Source organism: Myodes glareolus, chromosome X, assembly GCF_982192425.1.
Source record: "Myodes glareolus chromosome X, mMyoGla1.1, whole genome shotgun sequence".
Taxonomy (NCBI): domain Eukaryota; kingdom Metazoa; phylum Chordata; class Mammalia; order Rodentia; family Cricetidae; genus Myodes; species Myodes glareolus.
This window is the reverse complement of record NC_142053.1, coordinates 55,382,425-55,399,483: the sequence shown is the minus strand read 5'-3', so window position 1 is coordinate 55,399,483 and position 17,059 is coordinate 55,382,425. Positions and strand designations below refer to the sequence as shown.

The window sequence follows — 17,059 nt, the reverse complement described above, 5'->3', positions numbered from 1 at the left end:
TCTTTTTTTAAGTGAACAAATGCATGTCCTATTTTTAACTTCAAAATGAAATTTAATAATCTTTTTTAAAAATAAAATTAGTTTAAAAGACCAGCTATGTGATATATAATGATATTTCACTCAAATGGGGAGTGCATATATGATGGTGGGCTCACAAATTTACATCATACAATAGTGTCATAGCTATCTATGCATAAATAGTCTTTGTTCTGTTTGCAAAAGCATAAAGCAGACTTGATAAGTGCATGAGTTCAAATACAAGATGATAAGACAAAAAATGATTTAAAAAATTGAAAAAAATCAAAACTAAAATCTAAACAAGATAATTTATCCAAGTCATTTAATTAAGTCAGAAACTAGAGAAGAGAAGGGAAGGGAAGGGGTGGAGGGGGAGAGAAAAATAATGTCCCAAATCCAAATAGCAAGGAGGGAAAGAATATGTTGAGGGTCTCCACAGTTAATTACTTCCATATTTCTCTTGCTTTTGTATCAAACAGTTTGTTTTAAAACATTATAGAAATAGAGGTTAAATGAAATCCAATATCCTTGAGGTGGTGTCCTTAACTAACAGGAAAAAATGTTTAAGGACATGGTACCAAAAAATTCCAACTATGAAGTAAACTACCGCCAAGAGTATATAATATATCAGGAAAAAACAGCTCAGAATAATCATCTGTGACTTACACTCTTCAATTACTAATATTCAAGAAAAATATTTTTCCAGTAAATTCATCCAATTGATAAAATTGATCCACACAAATTCTAATACCCATGCACCCCTATGTGCACTCGTGCATGTACAAACACAAAGTTACCTAGAGGGGTAACAATGTCAAGGTGGTCTTCTCCATAGTTAGGTTCAATGGCAGAAAACAACAGAGAAATACCTACAACTGTCAGAAAGAAAGGAAACATGACTCAAACTTGTAATGCTCAACTAAGATGCTATTCAAGTGCAAAGGTAGTTGACAGGTATTTTGAACATGAAAGAATGCAATAAACATCACAAACCCTTCTTGAAGCAACTTCCCAATAATGAAATCTAGACAACCAGGAAATCAAGTTAAAGTAAAGAATTCAGGAGTAGAAAAGTCACTATGTGAGGCTTGATTGCAAGCAAACAATCCTTATAAATACGAAACTAAAACTAAACCAGATTTAAAAGTTTGTTGATTTATGGCTGCGTAACAGAAAAAAAAGTATTACAAAGCCTGACCAAATAATCAAATAATTTTAATAACAAACAGTGAGAATAGAAGAAAAGTTTAGGAGGGTATGGAAGAAAGCTCTCTGGGATGAGAGAGACAAAAGTAGTTGGGCAGTTAAGGATCCTTACTGCCATGGCAGAGGACCCAAGTTCAGTTCCCAGCACCTTTGTCAGGCACCTCAAAACTGCCTATGGGTCCAAGTCCAGGGTGTCTAACACCCTCTGGCCTCTGAAAGCAGCTGCACACATGTGCATATACCTGCATACAGACATACACCTTTCTAAGTAAAGAAATATTTGTTAAGAGTTAATAGCTTTCACCGGGTGGTGGTGGCGCATGCCCTTAATACCAGCACTCGGAGGCAGAGCCAGGCAGATTTCATTGAGTTCGAGGCCAGCTTTACAGAGCGAGTTCCAGTTCCAGGACAGCCAGGGCTACGTCTCAAAAAAAAAAAAAAAATTGGAAAATGGTGATATTTACATAGAGCTAATGGGATCACTATTGATTTTTTCTCCTTCTTTGATTTTATCTATACTTTCCAATTTCCCTCTAATAATGCCTATTATTTTAAAAAAAATGAAGTAAAAGTAATAGAAGAATTGAGCTATACTAATTCCTTGGCTCTTACCTGGGTTCCTTCTGTTGTTCCTGAATGATCTTTCTTCCTGGCCAGATATCAGCCATCTGTGTCTGCTGAAGGAGGGGCTGACCCACTGTCTCTCTTTTATTTGCTTCAAAACAAAAGCATGGCAGGTAGTAGTAACCAGGGTAAAGAAGCAAACAACCTTCAAAGCATCTCCCCTAAAACACACACTTGCTGACAGGACAGGACACCTTCTTTTATATTCCCACAACCTGGCTGTGCCCCCGGAGTGAAATCACCACTGGCCAGCCGACAGCTGGATCCCACAGAAGCGGAGCTATCCCTGAGGCGAAGGTCCTTCAGGGAACAACCTCTAGGCCCGGTCAATACCTGCAGGCTTCCTGCGCAGGGACATCCTGATTATCTCACTGCCTGTCCGGTATGCAAAGCGGTTTACTTTCTGATCATAAAACCAATCGCCAGTTGCTTTCTTCAGCTCTCTGGGAGAAACGAAAAGAACAAGTCGGATGTATAAACAATGACTCTTGCCATTCAACTAACAGACTTGACCAGAAAAAGTCACACTACAGCCTGACTCATCCCCCTTCCTTACTAGACTGCTGAGTGACACTCACATTTCCTTGGCGCACACCTTGCACCTCCAGGAGCCATTACTTTCCACAATGCGGCATTCTCGACACACTAAATGATTACAGCCCACACAAGTGTTGTTCTTGGGACTCAAACGGCCCAGGCTCTCCTGGCACCGGGCACAGGTTCGATCACTGTAGTGCTGGCTGCCCCTTTTGGCACCTTTCCGTTTTATCTCCAGTAGCTCATTCTTCAGTCGCCTGCCAAGACCCAAAAAGAGAAGCACGAGTGGGTTTAGGATTTTAACAAATTGAGGTAATGACAGTAAGTCTACTGGGGTTGTATAAAAAGAAAAACTTGGGCTGGGCGGTGGTGGCACGTGCCTTTAATCCCAGCACTCAGGAGGCAGAGGCAAGAGGATCTCTGTGAGTTCAAGGCCAGCCTGGTCTATATAGAGAGTTCTAGCACAGGCTCCAAAGCTACAGGGTTAAAGAGGGAAGGGGAGAGGCAGAGGAGCAGAGAAAAATGTAGGGCTCAATAAAAATCAATAAAAAATGTGAGTATCCATTCCGAAAGCAAGAGCTGTGTCTGTGTTGTAGGCAGCCTTCCTCTCTGAAAAATAAAAAATTAAAAAAAAAAAAACAGGAGCCCAACTTGACCCACTGAGCTGTAAAGTCATATACGTAACTCCGACAGCGAGTCAAGAAACAATGGAAAAGCTTGGGTGTCCTTGGTTGGAAAGCTGAAAGTACATACTATTTCTGGGACTCTTACCTAATCCTTTTCTCATCTGCTCTTCTGAGTTCCTCATCTCTCTGCAGAACACTGAGGATCAAATCCCTTTCCATATCAGACAGAAAAGAGAGGTCTAGTATCTCTGACATGATGGATTTCGTCTTCGACTCCTTATCTTCTACTCTTCCTTCTTCAAAGCAACGGGGCAAGGAGAGTGACCAGAGTTGTCTGAAATAAAAGAACAATTCATTTCACAAAGATGAAGTCCAGATTAAGTTCAGAATAACTGCACAGCCCCAGAAGCTCTCTCTGGCCTACCTTGTCCTTGAGGCAAGCTAAAGAGAGAAGGTAAAAGACCCTGATCTAGTCTACTTTCACACTTGAACCATGCCTTACAGTGATTTTTTTGAGAAATTACTCATGACTCTGGGTAACAGCTGGGTCACTCAGAATAAGCATTTTAAAAAACATCATAGAACCAGCTGAGTCAACCTTCCTCCACAAAGTACATCCTTGATATCCAACTTTATTATTCTGTATTCTCAAGTCTCAATTCTATTAACCCAAATAATCAGACCGGGATCTCTGCATTGAAGGGGACTACGAGTTCAGGCTCAGTTCTTCATTCTTGACTAGCTCCTGTGTTCCTGGAATTTAGTCCGCTTCCTGATAATTCTTCAAAAGATTCTACCACCCCCGCTACCTCCCAAATAACTTTCACTGGCCCTGCACTTGAGAGCTGCTTCTTTCATTTCGTAGACATCGGTTGAGCACCACTCTATGAAATATCTTGCAAAGCACTGGAGATACAGAGATGACTAAACCATGGTCCCTGCTTCTCAGAAATTTGCACACATGAACACAGTACTTTGTACATGCTATCAAGGTATTGCAAATTAAAACTATGAAAACTTAAGTATCTAATTCTGTCCTACATAGACAGGGGAGGGAGAGATAGAAAGAGACAAAGAAAGAGAACATTATTACATCTGAAAGTTTTTACAGAGTAAGTAGATTTTGCCTTATTAAAATGGGTGTTTTTAAGGTGTGTGTATGAGAGAGAGTGTGTGTGTGTGTGTGTGTGTGTGATTGTGTGTGTGTATGTGTATGTGTATGTGTGTGCATGTGTGTGCCGTGTGTATGCAGGTACAAGGGTATACCAGCATACACATGGTATCTCATATCCCATGTAGGTAGAGTTACAGGCAGTTGTGAGCTACTCCACACAGGTGCCGAGAACATAACCAGAGTCCGCTGGAAGGGTAATATGTAATAGTATCCACTGAACCATCTTTCTAGCCCTATGTGTACTTTTGTTGATAAAGGACAATGATAAGATGAGTTACAGCCAACCTCTATGCCTCTTAAGTCTTAAGTACTCTTGACAATGAAGAAGTTTATAAGTCACTACACACACAGTAGAAATCCATCAAGCACCTTTGGTAACTCTTTTTTACATTAGAACATCATATGATTAGAGCTGGATATGCAGCTCAATCGACAGAGTGCTTTCCTAGTATGCATGAAGCCCTGAATTCAAGGCCCAGCACCTTATCAACAAACTTTGGTGCCTCACACCTGCAATCCCAGCACTCAGGAGGCACAGACAGGAAGATCAGAAGTTCAGGGCATCTTTGCTACATAGCAAGTTTGAGGCCAGCTTAGCATACATGAATACCTGTTTCAAAAAACTAAAACCAAAATAATTATTAAAAATATAAACAAGTTGAATAATATAAGGAACTTGATTTAAATGGTATATAAAGGACTATATACCCAATTGGAGGTATACTTCTCAAACACATTTGGAATATTTACCCCAAGAACTAAACATGTACTAGGCTGTAATATTTGTCTCAGTAAATTAAAAAATGTATTTTTCATACAAGTCACAATCTTTGGCTTCACGGAAATTAAATTAAAAAGTTAATTTTAAAAGATAATTCTAATCTCAATACTGTCTGAAAATTTACCAGACACTTCTAATTAACTCATAGGTCAAAGAATACCTCATAATGGACTAAATATGTCTTTAATACCTTAGTAAATAAAGCTACCATTTGCCTCACCCACCCCCTCCTTCACCATGGCTGCTTGCATACTATAGGAAAGAATATTTTCTAGGAATTCAAAAGGGAATGTACAGAATAAAAGGTAATGCTTTCCTGTGCAATTAATTAAATAACACCATTTTAGGACAAATGATAACATCACATTTTGAAAACAAGAATTAAGAAAGTCAATAGAGGCACAAACACAGCTAAAGTCAAAAAGTCAGACAAACACAAAGTTATAGAAAAAGCTATGGCCATTCAGACACTCTCAGGTTATGGACATTAGAACTTAGTAATAGTGAAGACAAAGTCTAAGAAAACTTGTTACACCACTTCACTTCCATTCAGTCATAAATGTATAGTCAAAAGGGCCAAGTCGCTTGTCAAAACTTGAGTGCTGGTGGACAATTTGTTCATTCTGTGGAGTCACGTAGTGTCAAATTTCATTGAAATAGTATTTTGGTAGGGCCTAGGCCCAGAACAAGGTATTCTAGAGTAAGCAGCTTCTTTAGTTAGCAATTGCATGCATTTATTGCTAAAGATGAGGATAATATTCCATGCAAATACCAAAGCAAGGGGAGAAACTGTAAATTTAGCCACCAGAACAGAAAGTTGACCTATGTCTCAATTAATAATAGTTCTAGCAGAAAAAAAACAAGAAATATATAGGAAAGTTGAACAATAAGTTTGGTTTAGTGAACATACTTAGAATTCTGCATAATCTCTAGCCTGGTCCTATAGAGTGAGATATAATAGTGTCTAAATATTAATGCTAACTCCAACAAAGCTATGCTTTAAGAAGAGAAAGAAGGCACTATCTTTTTCCTTTTGTTATTCCTTTATTATATATTACATCCCGACCACAGTTTCCCCTTCCTCCACTCCTCCTGTGCTCCCACTCTTGCCCTCTCCCATGATCCATTCCTCCTTCATTTCCCTTCAGAGAAGAGCAGGCCTCCCTGAGCTATCAACCGAACACTGCATAATGATAAGTTACAATAAGACTAGGCACACACCCTCATATGAAGGAGCTATCTTAAAGTAACTTAAATTTTAAAGAGAGCTTTTTAAATGAAAAAAAAGAAAGAATGAATAATGAAAAGAGTGGCATCCGACAGTGCTGGACGCAAAGTCTGGCTCTATTTATTAGCTATATGGCCTTTTGAAACACCCAAGAAAGCCATTCGGATCTATGCATCTCCTTAATAGCACTAGGGTTAAAATCAGTGTTGGTGTTCAAAAAAATGAAAAGTGATACAATTAGAAAACACTTCTTGCAGGAGAAAGAAAATACAACAGATTTTATTCTGTGTTATGTTTGTTGGAGACACTAATACCCTCCCTCTCTCTCAAATATGGAGGCTATGTACAAATGTGAAGATGGTAATATTTGTGACCAAACTAGAAACTTCTGCCAAATATGACTCCCTTAAAAGAAATTCTTGGATATGCATTCACATGGCCAGAAGATTGGAACAGTACGTGCATAGAGTATGTTTTCAATGAATCAATGATTTCAATGAGTGACTGTCTTCATTCAGAGATCTATTTCTATTTATGTGTCTAGATTTAGATCAACAAAAGTTGAAAAGCAGTAGCGAAACCAAGAGAAAGGTGGGTGCTGGTCGTGAACACTTGGACTGTGGAACCAGGCAGAATGTGAGTCTCAAGTCTATCATTCACTATGTGACTCTGCGTAAGTTGCTAAACCCCACCATTGCCTTCTTTATTTGTAAAATTGTATTTATACATTTGCAACTGAATCTACACACCTGAGCTTGTTTGGTAAAGGTTAAATGAGTTTGAAAACATGTAAAGTGCTTAAAGTTGTGCGAACACAGAGATGCTGCGTAGCAGCTTTTTTAAAAGCCTCGCTTGTTATCAGAAACTGCTGTTCCACTGAGCTACACCTGCATGTGCCATCGCTTTATAGATGGAAATTCATATCTCCAGATTCTACGGCATCTTGGAAAAGCGCTCATTTTATTTTCAAGAATATGGGTTGATCATGAATTTAACTCTAGCTAGACAGTATGTGATGCTTTCAGCCTTTGTAAGAAAAGAAAGTACGCAGATAGGCTTACAGATAATAAAAGGATTTCTGAAAACCTGACCTATGCTCAAGAGCTAAAAGGCTGACGTGATACTAAATATTTTTCTAAACTTACTAATGCTAATTACATTATGTTTTAACATGTCAACTCTAATGGATTAACAGTCATTTTCTACTAATGGATAATGAGCAATTCTGGTAAAATTTAATAGCTTACTGAGCAAAAAGAAGGGAACTAGATTTGTTCAAAGGATGTTAATTTATCCATGAGGCCCTACATTAAACAACTCTTGCTGAGTCAATGTTTGTATGGTATACACAGAAACTATATTATTAACTTTCTTTTTATTTATTCTTTGTATCTTTCACATCATGCATCTTGATCCTATTAATCTATTCTTCCCTTTATTTTAAGAGAAAAATAAAGAGAAATCTCATCATGGAAGCTGTAGTGTGACAGAGTGAGTCATGCGGTAGACCCCTTTGTCCATACATCTTTACTGGCCGGTGTTCATTGCAAAGCATCCTTGGTCTGGTTCAAGGCCTCCAGTTTCTGCTACACTATCACTGCTGGGCCTCACTGGACTCCTCTTGGGTATCCTGTTGTTGCCCTGTATAGTGGAGATCCTGCAGCTTCGGGTCTGCAGGACTCGTTCCTTCATGTGCTCCAGCAGATCACAGATGGGGTGGATGTTGGGGTGGGCCAACTCATAGTTGCAGGGTTGGTAACCCACCAGGTCTCCCCCATCCTCACAACTAGGGCGAGCTTTCCGGTGTTGCCCCTGCTGATTAACCTCATGCAGCAAGGAGCAAGAGGTGGACCAGTCTTCCTGTTTTCATGCCCTCAGGGCCAGCTCACCCACACCTACACCACCAGGGCCAGCTCTACTGCAAACACCGGTTCCTTATGAGAGGTTTGCATTACTGGATGCCAGATTCTGTATGCATTTGAACATAGGTATTTAGAGGTGATTTGGTTATATCAAATAAGTAATGTGATGGTGCCAACATGTTTGAAAGGTGACAACTGAAAGTGAGCTACAAATTGGTCATAATCATTGAGAGTTACCAAGGTCCCATCTAGTGATGTTCAAGATGAAATGACCAAGAATACACACCTTCCTTTCCTGTAAGAACAATAAATTGACAAAATACATGCAACAATGGCATTTCATGTATTTTGAACATGAGGCAATGTGAGGCTGTGATCTCTATGACCTTTCATCTTTCTAATTTACTATCTTGAGAAAGTTTTCTGGCCAAAGCATAGAGGAAGAAAGCAGGGAAAGTCTGCTGAGCCTCCCAGATTGAGAAGGCTAAGATTAGCCTGAACAAACCTTAGGTGACTAGAGTTCTCACGACAGAGTGTGTGGTAGAATGGCACAAAGAGAACCCTTCAAGCCTCTTTCAAGCATTTAGCAAAGGACTAACCAATACAAGGCTTCCCTGTGGTGGTCCTGGTCAGGGAGCGACCCACCTGAAAGGATTGAAAAACACTGTGCCTATCATTCAAGTAAGACCAGTAGCAGCATCTCTTTCCACAGCCCCACTGTAAAACCTCATGATTCATAGACCACTGGCTCCAGAACTAAGCCTTATTACCTCAGCAGTGGGAAACAATTAGGCCTACATTATGAATTGCTCTGAGCCTGCCTACCAAACCTAACCAGAAAAACCTGAAAGAATCAATCCACTTTCAAGTAACTTAAGTGTTTCCAGGAATGTTTATGATACAAAAATATAAAACACCTAACAAAGTAAAATGCATCCATATCTAGCACCCATTAAAAGTTAACAAACAGGCCTGCTGAAAATCAGGAAAATTCAATGCATAATATGGAATGAGATCAATTAAAAATGTTCAACAAATTCAATATTGGAATTAACAAAGTCACTAAGAATGGTTACTGTGGATGCATCCCACGTGTTTGAAAACTCAAGTAGGGATATGGAAGCTGTAAAATAAAACACTAAAGTCAAACCTAGAAACACAAAACTACAGTGTTGGAGGTCAAACATACACAAAAGGCATGAACAACAAATTAGACATCGCAGTTGAAAGATAATTAGCGTGAAGACATGCCAATATACAAAATGATGCTCAGTAAGAAAAAAATGTGAAAGAAAAGAAGTGTAACGAGTTACAAGACAACTCTAAAATGTCTGGTACGCATGTAAATACTCTAAATAGAGTAATGGAGGAAAGTAGGAACGCTACAGTAACTCAGAAAAATCATGAACTAAATTTGAAAAATCCTGTTAAGTTCACAAATACAAGAAGGCCAATGAACTTCAAGAACAATATACAAACAAAGTTGTGACATGTAGAATATCACAAGCAAAGCACTTACAATGAGAAATAGGAAGAAAAGTTAAAGTAGGGAAGAAAGGTATAGTGCATACTGATACACGGAGATAATGATGGAAGGACATTATTAATGAAAATGGGGGAACAACATCTCTAAGATATTAAAAAGAAAAACACAATCTATTTAAAAATCTACATCACAAGAAATATTGTTCAAACGCAGATGAGTGGCTAGAAGGATGGCTCGGTTGGTAGGAGAGCTTTCTGTTCGTACAGAGGACTGATTTTAATTCCCACCACCCATGTCAGTGGATCGCAACTATGTAGAATGTCAGGTCCAGGGGATCCAATGCCTTTGGTATCTTCAAGTACCTGCACCCATGAGCACATACCCTACTTAAACACACATACAATTAAAAATAAAATCAATCATTTTAAAATGGGGCTGAATGAAAATCTTTTCCAAACATAAAAATGTTGAAAGAGTGAGGGGCTGGGGAAATTGTTTGGTGGTTAAGAACACCAGCTGCTGCTCTTCTCGAGGATCTAGGCTAGCTTCTCAGCACCCATATGTGGGCTCATACCATCCATAACTCCAAACTCTCCTCTGGTCTCAATGGAACTACACACACGATATACAGATATGTGTTCAGGCAAAACATTCATTCACATAAAAAATAAAAACTTTTAAAAAAGACCAGTAAGCAAAAAATTACAACAGATTACTGTAAACAGAATATCACAGGCTGGGTAATTTTATAAAGAAAAATATACTTGGCTCATATCTCTGGAGCTAGGAACTTTAACAGAGGTATAATATCTAGTCTTTTTTAATTTAGTGACTTAAAATGTTATTTTACAAATTATTTTATTTATTGATTTTATCTTTGTGGTGATAAGGGACCCAAGGCCTCACACACACTGAGCCACAACACAACCTTTGTGGATACAATTTAATGAAGGATTTTTTAAGTTTCTAGTTGTTTATGATGAACTTCCTCGTAGTTTCATACACATGTGTTGGCTAGTTTTCTGCCAATTTGACAGAAGCCAGAATCTTTTTGGAAGAAGTAACCTTGATTGAGAAAATATTCCCAACAGGATGGCCTGCGGGCAAGCCTGTGGTGCATTTTCTTGACTAATGATTGATGTAGGAGGACCCAGTTCACGGTGGGCAGTGTCACCACTGGACTGGCTAGTTCTGGATTTTACATGAAGCAGACTGAGAAAACCATAAGGAGCAAGTCGGTAAGCAGCTCTCCTTCATAGCCTCTGCAGCAGCTCTTGCCTCTAGGTTCCTGCCCTGACTCCCCTTCATGATGGACAATACACAATAAGATAAACCCTCTCCTCCCCAACTTGCTTTGGGTCATGGTATTTATCACAGCAATAGAAAGAAAACTAGAACAGTGTAGATAATCTATCTTGTTCATATTCACGGCACATTGCCCTCTTTTACCTCCTCCCCACATACACACACTGATAGCCTTCCTATTCCAAAACACCTCCCCTTATATACTTATGTATTTTTTAAATACAGACTCTGAATATGGAAAATGTAACAGTTGTCTTTTTGAACCGGACTCATTTCACTTCACGCATCTTAGAAGGTCCTTTTTGTTCCATCATCCCGTGGCAGAAGGTTTAGAATGGCAACAAAGTACATGCACAAAGGCAGGTATGGAAAGAGATCTCATCTACTATTATAACAAACCCACTTCCACAATAATGCTATTAAGTCCATTCCTAAAGTTGGAGACCTCATAATCAAAACATCTCCCACTAGTCCCCACATCCAAACATTGTTACATGGAGATTAAGTTTTGAACATGTGGCTGTTGGAGAACATATTCAGACTATAACAGGAAGCAGAAGCAATGGATATGTACATTATCATACATTATTCCATAAATATTCTGATTATTAGTTTCATATAGATTATTATATGTCAATTATATCTTACAATATTATTCCTAATTTTTAAGATAAAATGTACAACTTCCTTTTTGTAATCATGGATTTCTACCATCACAAACTATGTATAGGGTTCTAGAAAGCTTTAAATTAAGACATTAAAATATTTTTATTCCAAGGTTTTTCTAATAGAGAACAATATGAACCAGATTTTAAATATTGATTTATATAATTTTACAGAGTTGTACCAAATCTGTGTGGTTTGTATGAACTATAATTACACCATTTCCCCTTCCTCTTCTTGCTCCAACCCCTCCTCCCATGTTCCTCCAAATAAAGAGTTTTCAAGAAATTTTTCACAATTTGTTAAAAATGCAAACTGCAGCATGATCAGCTTGGAAGATAAAATCATAGCAAAATCAAAGAACACATGGAACTATGAGCATTGTTATTTAGCTGGTATAGCCAACAACGTATTTTGGATATAATAAAGAGCTGAACGGCCAATAGCGAGGCAGGAGCCAGGGTAAGTGGGATGACAGGCAGAGAAAATAAATAGGAGGAGAAATTCCAGAGAGAGAAGGAGCAAGATAGGGCAAGGAGAGGAGGACATCAGGGGCCAGCCACCCAGCCAACCAGCCACCCAGTCACCCAGCCACCCAATCATCCAGCCACCCAGTCACCCAGCACCCAGTCACCCAGCCAGCCATGGAGCAAGTGGTGAAAGTAAAATATACAGAAATAAGAAAAGAAGAAAGCCCAGAGGCAAAAGGGAGTCGAGATAACTTAAGCTAAGAAACGCTGGAAAGAAACAAGTCAAGCTAAGGCCAGATGTTTCATAACTAAGAAAAAGCTTCCGTGTATGATTTATTTGGGAGCTGGGTAGCGAGCCCGCACCCCCCCCAAAAAAGTCCAAAGAGCCAAAGAGTTAAAGAACAAAAACATCACACAACAGCTGGTTAGATGACTCCCTAGGTAAAGGCACTCACCACAGCTCTGGGAGCTAGCTCTCTCTAGCTACCCTTGTCCCCCTCTTGCTGTTTCTTCTTGCTTCTTGTAGCATGAATTCTAATCGTTCTGAATAAAAAACCCAGAGTCAGATATTAGGGGGTGAAGGCTGAAAGAACAGAGAATCATTGCAGTCAGCCACTAGAGAGACCTTTTACCTCTACCAAATCCTCAGACCAAAAGGGTGATCCTGACCTCAAATTGCATCCGCAGACTGAAGGGGCAGTCTTCAGACTGTGCTGAGCTCCTGTCTCCTCCCACCTTATATTCCTCTCTCTGCCCAGCCATATCAGTCCTGTCTCCACCTCCCTAGTGTTGGGATTAAAGGAGTGCTGGTATCATCTTTGTGTGAGCTGTTTCTCTTTTAGATAGATTCAATCTTGTGTAGTCCAGGTTGGTGTATATATATATATATATATATATATATATATATATATATATATATATATATATATTGGTTTTTGAGACAGGGTTTTTCTGTAGCTTTGGAAGCCTGTCCTGGAACTAGCTCTTGTAAACCAGGCTAGCCTCAAACTCACAGACATCCGCCTGCCTCTGCCTCTCAAGTGCTGATTTTAAAGGCACAGGCCACCTCCCGGCTGGCCTTGAACTAACAGAGATCCCTCTGCCTCTGTCTCCTGAGTCCCAGATTAAAGTTGTGTGCCATCACTGCCTGGCCTCTAGTGGCTTAGTTGTGCACTCTGATCTTGGCAAGCTTTCTTCGTTAAACGCAAAATATCACTATACTACACATTGCTTACTACTTTAGATCAGCTGGGTCAAGGCAGGGTTTCCTTGTGTAGCCCCCTAATATCTGACTCCAGGTTCTCATTCAGAACAATTAGAACTTGTGCTACAGTGTAGCAAGAAGAAACGCCAAGGGGGGACAGGGTAGACAGGGAGAGCCAGCACCCAAGGGTTGCCCTCTGGTTCTCCACGTGTGCTGTAGTGCTTGCACGCCACACTCACAGAAGCCTCTCTCTCTCTCTCTCCCCACCAACATCATAATATAGTAAAGGGTTCAATATCACTGCTCTCACCAAAGTGAGTGCAAACATTTTTGCCTTTAATAAATGTTAAAGCCTTCTTTACAGTATTTATCTTTCATTCTTCCTTATTTCTAGTATTCTACACGCTTTATAATATGCCATTTGTATGGCACTAAATAAATGTACATATTTTATGGGTTAAAAATGGAAATAAGAATGGTAAGAAATCAAAAATCTTGAAAAGCTGCTTACAGGAAAATTGAGGGAAACCATTCTTACAAACTACCTGCCCTATGTTTTCTGAATCTGCTTGCATAAAGACATGCAAGGTAATGCTAACTAGGAAACAAATCATTCTCATGACTGCGATGCAGTTGTTCTGTGCACATAATGCAGGATAGAAATCTGTGCAGTTTTAAAGAACATGTCTAAGCGGACTTTATTATGTCACCAAGAAAACAGTGATATTTGGAGCAGACTGTTGTAAATCATTGTCTTAATTAATACCTCTTATATGTATGAGATTTCAAAACATGGACAAAGGATAGCTCTTAAGGCTTTGAAAGTCCAGCACCCATGTGGGTTTACTGATTTAATAATGTAAAGGTAAGAGAGTTGATTTTACAGCATGGTAAAGTGAGACAAAAAATCCAGATGATGTGGTCAATCTCTAGAACTTAGACAATCAAACAAAACCATGCCAAACAGAAAAGAAAGCTTTCACTTGACGCTTGTGACGCTGAAAAAAGAATCACAACTTAGGATAACCTAGGCTACATAGCAAGACTGTGTCTCAAAAACCAAGGCAAGGAAAAGGGGGTAGATGAAGAGAAGCAAAGGAGAGGGGGAAGAGAAAAAAGGAAGAGGGATGGAAATGGGAAGGGAAAGAAGAAATGGGTTAATATAGACAGGAGGCAGGGAAAAAACAAGCAAGCTAGCTTCTAGGGATTCAGAGCCTGCAGAAATCCTATCTGGATGCTGCTGCCCACAAAGGAACTAGCTGCAATACAATGTCCACACTGGAATACTGTGTCGGTTGTTGTATCAACTGTTCCTTTCCATTTTAGGGTGATGTCCCTCCTAGAAGTGTTTAAGAAATGTGCTCATAGAAATAAATGTGTCTTAACTATCTAATCTAGACTACTGAAATTTGGCACAGATTCAAATGATAAACTTGTTAGATTTGGCATCTCAAAAGTTTAAAAGTTCTTTCTGGTGCATTTCAGAGTGAACTCCATTAACTATCACTAGGGCAATAGCAGTTCCTGAAGGAGATCAACCAAAAGCACTGTCACAGTTAATATCCATGAATATTCAACCCTATTCTGCCTGCTGGATTTGTAAGTATAAATTTATCTAGCCAGATTTTTCCATGAGACCACCCTCTACTTTCCTAGTAGCTACCTCTGAATATTTTTATGATTCCTACTTCTTTCCCAGGCTTGGAGTTCTGAATTCTGTACTGTGTACAAAACGTTCACTGACTGAGTAGACCAACAATGTTCTAAACACCATATAAGCTAGTTAAGGATAAAGGAATAAAGCATAGGCCATACCCACAAAGAGCACACAGTCAGAGAACCAGACACTTGAACATACAGTCATTTAAAAAATAAGCAAAGAAGTAAATATACGCATAGTAGATGCACAATGTTGTTCTTAGGGGCTATACATTTTTTAAATGAAATTCCAGGGCCAAATACAGGCTAACTTCCCATAAATTGTTGTCCAAGGAGCCACCAGAGGTTCTTTCAAATGTTGTCATTGCTCTTGGTTGCTCAGCAGAAGCAGATAAGACACTGTTGCTGAAGAAACTGTGTACTTGGATAATTAAGAGGGAAACGTCCTCTCTAGAAGCTAGCATTAATGGTGCTGGGAGATTCTAAGCAGGCTGCTGGGTGAGAAAAATCATCAGCAGTCTTACCCAGTTGTGAAATCTGTATGATTCAATAATGACTTGCCAGGGAAAGACAACAGTGGCATGGGTATTTAAGGCACAACCAACCACTTTTTAGGTAGAGCTGAGGCCTGCTCCATGGGAAGAAATACATGTCTATTACTGTCAACCTGATCAAAAGCCTCTAACTAGAGAGGCCCCAGGCTTTAATGAGGAATGTAATACTGATGTTTTGCTAAATGTACATACAGCTAAACCGCCTCCTAAATATTTATGTTCATACCCATAGATTAGTGCTACCCTCACCCCAGATCAGAGAACTTTCTTTCTGCAGTTGGTGATGGCTAATGCAGAGAGTGCTGAGAAGTGGCTGTTGAGTGCTTGTCCCTAAATGGGACAACTCTGCCACTGACTCTGAGGCCTAGAAGAAGTGCTAGAAAGGCTGCAGGAGCCAGAGGATTGGAAAGAGTTCTATGAAAACTTACCACCCCCTTATGGATATGATATAGTCACTGCCATCATTTACACACAGCAGCTGTGGCTACTTTCACAAGATACACCCCCAAAATAATAATGATAAATGAAAGTAAGAGGGGGACTAGTGTGGGAAAAGAAGGGGGTCAGCAGAAGTGGGACAGCAGACAGTAATGGGGTAAATATCACAATACCCTGTATATGAAATTATCAACAATTTAAAAATTAATAGCCTCTAAAGTCTAAAAGCCAATTACACATATGCACACATACATATGGTAGCATGAGACTATTAAGTTGGAGTCTCTAACTCAGCTGGGGCGAAAGGGGACTAGGAAGCAAATTATCAGCAGGAACACATGAACCGAATGTAAGTTTAATGGAGAGCAGCTGGTTTGCCAGTAGAACGAGGGCTTTCCATCAAGAGGAAAAAGCATGGAGGCATAAAGCAACACGCTACAGCAAGCACTACAGTGATAATGACTGACAAATTATAAAGAGAGGGTGTTAAAGGGGCAGAAGGTCTGGAGAGCTTGGCATGGTATGCACAGAAGCCTGGCTTTTGACAACGAGACACACTGATGTGTTTCAGGTAAGGCCAGGGCATTTTAGAGCACTCAAAGAGGTGTGAAGAATATTGATTTGAAAAGTGTGTGGCATAAATCCTGGGTGAACATGACAAGAAAGAAGTCCAGAGCGCAGAAGTAGTAGAGAGGGAAAGGAGAAAATTGCAAAGGTAACACGGAGGTAAAATGTGCAGGCAGAAATAGCCTCTCCTGTGAGGACTTGGAGTTCTGATGGACTAGATTTCTAATTAAGGACAGTATAGCATAGAACTGTGTGGAAAGCACTGGCTCAGGAGCCGGGCTGCCTATGTTCAAATTTCACGACATTTTCTTGAACTTTGCAAAAGTTATCTGACCTCCCTGAGACTCAGGTTTCCCACTTGAAAGAATGGCAATAATAGAAACCCCTGCCAGGGGCTATGAGAATTCAAATATGTATCATGAATAAAAGGCATAGCATAGTGTCTGGCCTGGAATAAGAACCTGATATTGTTAGCTACTTAGTTTTAATTATTATTAACCATATGCTTTGGAAAATATTTGAGCATATGGCTGTTTTGACATCTTTCTATGAAATTTGAGAAATCTAATCAGTATTCTTGCCCAGATGGAAAGTTGCCCGTACCTCTCTGCATGGATGTAGACTGGTAAGCATAAATATTAAGCAAATGTTAGTAAT

The 17,059-nt window shown here is 39.5% G+C and overlaps 1 protein-coding gene across 2 annotated transcripts in view; it reads right to left on the bottom strand.

Moving 5' to 3' along the window:
- Positions 1 to 17,059, bottom strand: part of Sytl4 (synaptotagmin like 4) — a 51,997-nt gene that overhangs the window by 23,521 nt on the left and 11,417 nt on the right. For both annotated transcript variants that reach the window (XM_048417908.3, XM_085684933.2), the window contains exons 2-5: positions 3,157 to 3,345; positions 2,427 to 2,642; positions 2,182 to 2,291; positions 1,837 to 1,939 (exon numbers count right to left, since the gene is read on the bottom strand). In XM_048417908.3, coding sequence (XP_048273865.2) covers positions 1,837 to 1,939; positions 2,182 to 2,291; positions 2,427 to 2,642; positions 3,157 to 3,266 — 539 coding nt within the window. In that variant the 5' untranslated portion in view covers positions 3,267 to 3,345. The remainder of the gene's footprint in view (positions 1 to 1,836; positions 1,940 to 2,181; positions 2,292 to 2,426; positions 2,643 to 3,156; positions 3,346 to 17,059) is intronic.